The sequence below is a fragment of the Nematolebias whitei genome, chromosome 2 (genome assembly GCF_014905685.2).
Source record: "Nematolebias whitei isolate Nwh7 chromosome 2, NemWhi1, whole genome shotgun sequence".
In the NCBI taxonomy this organism is placed as follows: domain Eukaryota; kingdom Metazoa; phylum Chordata; class Actinopteri; order Cyprinodontiformes; family Rivulidae; genus Nematolebias; species Nematolebias whitei.
In genome coordinates, this window is record NC_056499.1 from 4,143,365 (window position 1) to 4,150,681 (window position 7,317).

Here is a 7,317-nt window from a genome sequence, read left to right on the forward strand (position 1 = left end):
TGTCGATCAAAAACAATATTGTGTTAGTATTTTTGTTGATTTAAAGAAAGCATTTGATACAACTGACCATATTATTCTCTGTGAAAAATTAAATAAGTATGGCATTAGAGGACTAGCACTACAGTGGGGATCTAGCTATTTGAAAGACAGGAAACAGTTTGTACAAATAAATGATGTAAGATTTAACCTCTCTAATATCACATGTGGAGTTCCTCAAGGTTCTGTACTTGGACAAAAGTTATTTATTTTATATGTAAATGACTTGGTAAATGTGTCAGGACTCCTTAAATGTATTTTATTTGCAGATGATACTACTTTGTACATTTTTTTTGTTTGGGTAAAGAAATAGAACGGGTGTTGGATTTGATGCAGACAGAATTAGTAAAAATACAAACTTGGTTTAAAACTTAATAAATGATCATTAAACTTAGATAAAACTAACAATATTATATTCAGTAATAGAAAGAGAACTGTCAATGTTACATTTAGAGTCAAGGGTATTGAGATTTGTAGAGTTAGTGAGGTGAAGTTTTTGGGTGTTATTGATGAAAAATTGACATTGAAACATCACATAAATTATATAAGAATAAAAATAGCTAAATCTATTGCAGTATGGTACAAAGTCAGGGACTTATTGAATGATAAAGCTCTGTATATGTTGTATAACACAATCATTGTTCCACACTTAATCTGTTGTTTTGACGTTTGGGGGAAAGCCTGTAAAGAATTACAAATCCTATTTTTGTTTTACAAAAAAGAGCGGTAAGAATTATTACCAGGAAACATTTCAAGTACTTTATTTTATCAACTGAAGTTACTGAAGTTCCATGATTTGGTAGATTATAATATTTAGTTATGTGTAGGGTTCATAATAACACATTACCTTTACTTATCCAATTAAATTTTGTTAAAAGAGAAAGTTGTTATAATCGTAAGAGGATGGAAATCTTTGTTAAACCTAAATTTAGAACTAGTCTGAAAGAACAGTCTACCTCAATTCAAGGAATTAGATTATGGGATAATCTGGAGGGTGATATTAAAAATGCCAGGTCAATGTCTTTGTTTAAGAGAACGATCAAAGTTGGTTTGTTAAAAAATATGAAATAGCTTAATGTGTATTTGTATGAATTGACGCTTGTATGAAAGAGTCAGAACAGAGTAGAAGGCTTGTGAAACTATTAACCGTTTTTGTGATTGAAGTAAAAGATTTTCATCACTTCCAACATCTGACTGTGACACCCTGTCCTCAGGATTTCCTCTCTTGAGGCATTACTCCATCACACATGCACTTGTTATCTCTGGTGTCCTCTGATGGGCCTTTGGCACACGATGACGTCCACTTCCACAAAAACATGTCTCCACAAGACCTGATGGCAGGAAACGGAGCAAAGCGAGCTGCTGACGGAGACTTGGTAATAGTTTCTTGTGGTCAGATGTCAGTGGGGTGAGAAGATAAATAACGTGAAACTGTGCAATCCTAAATGTTAAGGTAAATCACACATGTCTCGTTGAACATCTGCAGAAAATTCCGGTTCGTTAATTTAGTCTGTCAAAAAAAACGTCCAGATGACATGATTGAACCCTTTTTTGTGTCAGTGTATTTACATCAACTTTGGAAGGGAAGCACATTTTGAATAAAATAGTGGTATTCCATAATAGTTTTCTTCTCCTTATGATTAATCCTGGCCCTGTGTACATGATTTCATGCCACCTCATGTACCACATGTGATGGTAATGACATTAAAATGTACTTGACTTGATAATCAACAGGCAGTCCAGGGCCCATATCTCATCCACAGCTGCCCCACGGTACACAAGGTACACTCCTGGGTTTTTTTGCATCGTCTCTCACCAGCAGAGCAAAATATGATGTAGGCAATGAAGAACTTTTGGATATCAAATTGGCTTTAGAGGAATGGAGGCAGTGGCTAGAGGTCTCTGAGGTACAGTACCATTTATAATTTGCTGACCATAAGAATCTGGCATATATTCAAGACAACAAAAGATTTAATCCCAGGCAAGTCTGGTGACTTTGTTTTTCACTCATTTCAACTTCCCTATAACTTAGAGAGCCGGATCCAAAAACATCCAGCCTGATGCCTTATCTCGTCAATTCTCTGCTTCCGATTTCCCCAAGACCGAACAGAGCATCCTTCCATCATTCTGTGTCGTTGGTATTCTCATGTGGATCATCGAAAGGGACATTCAGGAGGCCCAGAGAGATCTGACTCTGACCCAGGTACTGGTCCCATCAGAAGGTTGTTCATTCCAAGGTCAGTGAGAAGCAACGTCTTATAATGGAACCAGAAAAATAAACTGACTTGTCATCCTGGTATTAACAGCATTCATCCAACCTTTAGTTATACAGGTTAGTCTCACTGAGTCTCAGGGACTCGTTTACAAGAGAGACCTGTTTTAACAAAGAGTGATGACAAGAGTAGACAATCATAAAAGAAAGCATGTAATTTGAAATGAAAGAAAACTGTGTAAAAAATAAACAAAAAAACATTTAGATTGTAAAGCCATGTAGAATACTAGAAAACTAAAAACAGGAACATGTCTGCGTTGGTTTTTGTCATGAACTTAACAGATGTTTGAAGCCACTTAGAGAGGTCAAAGGTCGAGAGCTTCAGATCTTTTTACAAGATATTCCAGGAAACAGGAGCGGAGTAGGAGAAGGTGCTTTTGTCTAGTTCAGTCCTCACTGAGGGAACACTGCAGGTAATGATGTCCTGAGAGCGCACGCTGTAGCTGCACTCACACAGAGACATGTAGGAGGAGATGTATGAAGGCAGCAGACCAAGAAGTGATTTAAAGATGAAAATGTACCAGTGAGAGAGTCTGTGAGAAGTTAATGGTGACCAGTTAACCGTTAACTGATCATACATACCTGGGGTCCTCCACCCTCATCTCAAATATCATGGAACCCCCAAGAAACATGTAAAGAAAGAATACATGTTCCTAAAGTCCCCTCTACTTACAGTACCAAGAGCCATACTTAACTTCCTCCTTTTTCAGATCCTCCCAGTGCCACCTGTAATTATTCAAACCCTGTAAATAAAACCACTCACCTTATTACTCTGAGTTTCAGTGTTTCATCTCAGTCCTCGGCTCTGGGTGTGACCATCTCCTTTGTGATCAAATGTCCAGTTGTAATTTGAGAACATTTGCCTTGATCAACCTGTTAAAAGAATAAAAAAAACTACAAACTATTTTCAAGCACCTTTTATTTAAAGGTGAAGTGAAACAAACATAACATCCAAACAGGCAATCAAACGGTTTGATGACAAAATCATTTGCCTGGAATCATTGAAAAAGTGCTCTTCTTTTAAAACGTTAAAATCATGTCAGTGCTCCGAGTCCAAAATAACAAACACAAACCACCAACTGCAAAATATTGCACTTAAAACTACATTTTCTGTGCTCTTGTCTAAAATTTAAATATCCTTTAAAAAATTAAGGAAACAAAACAAATTTTAAAAATGATTTTAAAATCTTTTGAGGGCTTTGTTTTGTAATAAAACCTCACAGGTTACATATTTTTTTATAAATATACATTTTTCCTTTGTGGAATTTAAAAGTACCACAGTCATCCTCCAAAGTACCAGAATGTATTGTTACAAATGCAAGTAAATTAATTAAATATGTTTAATTATTACACTTTGTCATTGGTCCCTAAACCTAAAATGTTTTTTCTGCAGTAAACAAACAGTCAACATTTCATCCTTAATAAAACTATAACTTAATATAATATAAAAGCAGTATAATCTACTTAGTATAATCCACCAAGCCTCCCAAAAGTTTCAGGGTCATTCCATTCAAGTGAGTCTGGGTGTATACTATTATGGCAACATGCCAGGGACTCGTGGTTTCAGCTCCACTGTCATGATGTTCTTTGGTTGTTCTTCTGGTCCGATGATCTCTGCCGTGCTCGGTAAAAAGTCCCTCGTGTCTTACGTGCCTTACGTGTCCTCACGCCGGTTGTAGTAGTCACTGAAGAAGGTGAAAATACTGATAACCACACACATCACTACAAACAGCATCAGGAAGATCCAAAGAAGACGCCGAGTGACGGAAATCTTGGGACAAAACTGGTTGAGAAGAGCCAGGACCTCCGATATCCTCCTGAGAAGAGTAGAGACCTCAGTCAGTAGATAGTCCTACAAAGACTCACTGTTAAAAGAGTACATTTTTACAAAAAATAAATCTATTGACTCATGTCTAATGGTTACAATTAACAGATGAAAACGTCATTATTTGGTGCATGAAGAGTCTTTGATTGTAATGTGCCAATTTTAGGTGTTTGTGCTTTTCTTCACTGTTTAACACATTTCAAAGCACTTGCTTGAGATTAGTCCATAACTGGTCGTCTGGACATAAAAAAAAAAAAAAAATTATAGAAACGTTTCGTCCTTCATCTGAAAGACTTCCTCAGTCTGAGGTGCTGTGTTCAGCTTAGTCTCTTAAATAGCACCTTCTCAGAGTGGATCAACCAGTTTTGCTGCTGACAACCAAAACCAGCTGCTCACATGCTCAAGAAGGACCATCAGCCTAACAATGGATCATTAGCACACTGATTATTGAGCATGCATCAGGGTATTAGTCCATAACAAAATAATTAAGATGAAGGAAGCATCTTTTCTATTTTTTCTTCTGTCAGCTGCTCCTTCTTCCACAGCGAACTAACTCACTCGAAGACTTGGTGATTGGTTTTATGCCCAATGTCCGTCCTGACTCAAGCACTGACCTCCGAGCTACCACAGCCCTCTGTGTGGAGCAGAGAGCAGCCATCAAAGGTGCCTGGGGAGCAGATGAGGACTTTGCTCAAGGGCCCAGAGTGAGGCAAACAAGGGTGGAGGCAGGTGTGGGCGCTTCACTTATCCCACCCACATTTTGATGTTGCCGGAATGGGGAGTCGAACCAGCGACCTTCCAATCACAGGCTCACTACAGTACATAAAATGTTTCTAATATTTTTAATTATCCCTATACTGTTATGTTTACCGGTATATTCCAATAAATAGATAGATATATGCTATATTGTCCCATACTCATTATGTACACATATAGTTGGGCTTTTTTAACTTTTAGGGGTAATAATGTCATTAAGGTCAGAAAACGTGTCTCTCGAGTCGTGTCTCGAGCATCCAGACTCAGTTGCTTAGCAGACTGGATCGCAAATTGGATGTGATTTGTGAGAATCGCAGGCCATTTTTCGGCCTGTAGGACTCGCTAGCAGGATGGATCAGATCTCGGAGAATATTCTCAGGCGTGGACTAGTGGTGTGTCCACTTAGTTTGGACGTTTCGGAATCTACGTGAGACCAGCGAAGACTCAAGGCAGATAAAATTCAATGAAGCTCTGTCTGTCTCCAAAACAAATGTTTATCTGAATTTGGCTCCCTCGGCTGACCTTGGCAGGCCACCTTATCTCAATTCGCCTGGAGGCTCTGTAATCTGATGCTTTGACCCTTCCCCTCACCACCGAGGAAGTCCATGCACCAATCGGGGGGAACCGGCATTGTGTCATCATTTTAGGACTCTTGTATTCTCACTGGCGCTGTCCATCCTCGGCACCCCTCGAGAATGTTTACGGATCTCACCAGAGGGAACTGGCTGATTATTCCATTCTTATCAGAACTCCTTCAGTGCCTCCAGGAGCGTCCTTGGACACACTCACCGCCCTTGTTGTCTCCCCCTCCCCTGCGGAATGTCTGCGTCACCATGTGCTCATGTGGGCGGGGTGTTTTATCAATTTCATGCTCTCTCTCTCATCTGCATGCCGTTACTTTCACAACGTGTCTGTCTAAACAGGTCTCACTCGTAAAAGAGTCTTCGAGGCTCAGTGTGATTTATTTGTATAAATAAAGTTTTGAACATGCCCAAACACAGAAGCCCCACCCAGAAGTAAGAAAATGGATTACGGTGAATCTTTGAAACTATTTTGGAACAATTGATTTTCTCAAATCAGAATATTTGTAAAATATAGAATATCGGTATTCATTTAGTTGAGAAATTTTATCTTTTTATATATAATAAAATATTACACGAACTGTTTTTATAGCTTTGATTTTTATATATTTTTTGTCCTTAATTTTAAATTTTTAAAATGCTTGGTATTTGTTTTCTATTTTACTGTAAAATAGCATAAATTGTGATTTTGTTACTGCAAAACATACAAATAACCCATTGTGAATATTTAAGGGTTCCTATAGTTTTAAATACACTTTAAACAAAGATGATGGGTTCAAATAAACATGTTTATTTTTTATTGACAAATTAAATTATTAATAACTTTTAATTAACGTCTAAATGTACATGTACAAATGAGCTATGCAGGAATTTAGATAACTAAATATTTGCTGCAGTTTTGTCAACACAACTCCAGTAACTTTTAAATTAGATGTTGGTTATGTTTTTGAAAGAAGAACATTCAGTTACCTGCTGCTTTTATACCTCTTTCCACTTTCTTCATCCTTGTGTTTCAGTTCCAGCAGTTTTTCTGCATCGTTCTCATCTTCACTTTTCTCCTCCAGGAGCACTTTGCTTTGCTTTAGTCCCTCCTGGTAGCTGCAGAGAAAATATTTCACTTTTAAAAAGATGAAAAAACAACACTTTAAAACAAAAAGGATTTCTGCATCAATTATGTAAACTACCTGATAAAATATTAATTAAAGTTAACTTTGATGGATAAACTTTAAGTTGCATGCATCAGTGCTTGCTGAGAAAACAGCCTATATCAGTAGCAACCATGTAACAGGCACATGCCCAGTACATGCACAGTAAGTACTTCCTTAGAACCAGGCTACTACCAGGCGTGTACCTGCTAAGTATCTATTATATTCAGATTAGCTGGGCACTAAGTGATGAGAGCAGAATGACTCATGTCGTTCAAACCAAGATGTCCATTTGAAATCAGCATGTGTAAAAGGAACTGTCTCATCGTTTGTTTTTTACTGTCTGAGATGGTTGACTTTCAGTTCAGGAGATCAATTCTCCCACGTGCACGGTTTCAGATCCAAGCCTGGTTGTTCGAGGTTAGATGTTGTGTGGGGCCGCCTCGAAGGACCAAATTGGTTGGATTAAAATTATCCTTGCATTATCTACTTACTTAAAAGGAGCTCACACACGAAGACAGGAGAAGATTTTTTTAACCCAGTTTACGTGCAAGGGCAGACGGTCACGAAACAGGCTTGCTTATCTATCTATCTATCTATCTATCTATCTATCTATCTATCTATCTATCTATCTATCTATCTATCTATCTATCTATCTATCTATCTATCTATCTATCTATCTATCTATCTATCTATCTATAA

The 7,317-nt window shown here is 37.7% G+C and overlaps 1 protein-coding gene across 1 annotated transcript in view; it reads right to left on the minus strand.

Annotated features, from left to right (window-relative positions):
- Positions 1–3,960: 3,960 nt before the first annotated feature.
- Positions 3,961–7,317, minus strand: part of mrvi1 (murine retrovirus integration site 1 homolog) — a 26,981-nt gene continuing 23,624 nt past the window's right edge. The window contains exons 19-20 of the mRNA XM_037695659.1: positions 6,455–6,568; positions 3,961–4,125 (exon numbers count right to left, since the gene is read on the minus strand). Coding sequence (XP_037551587.1) covers positions 3,963–4,125; positions 6,455–6,568 — 277 coding nt within the window. The 3' untranslated portion in view covers positions 3,961–3,962. The remainder of the gene's footprint in view (positions 4,126–6,454; positions 6,569–7,317) is intronic.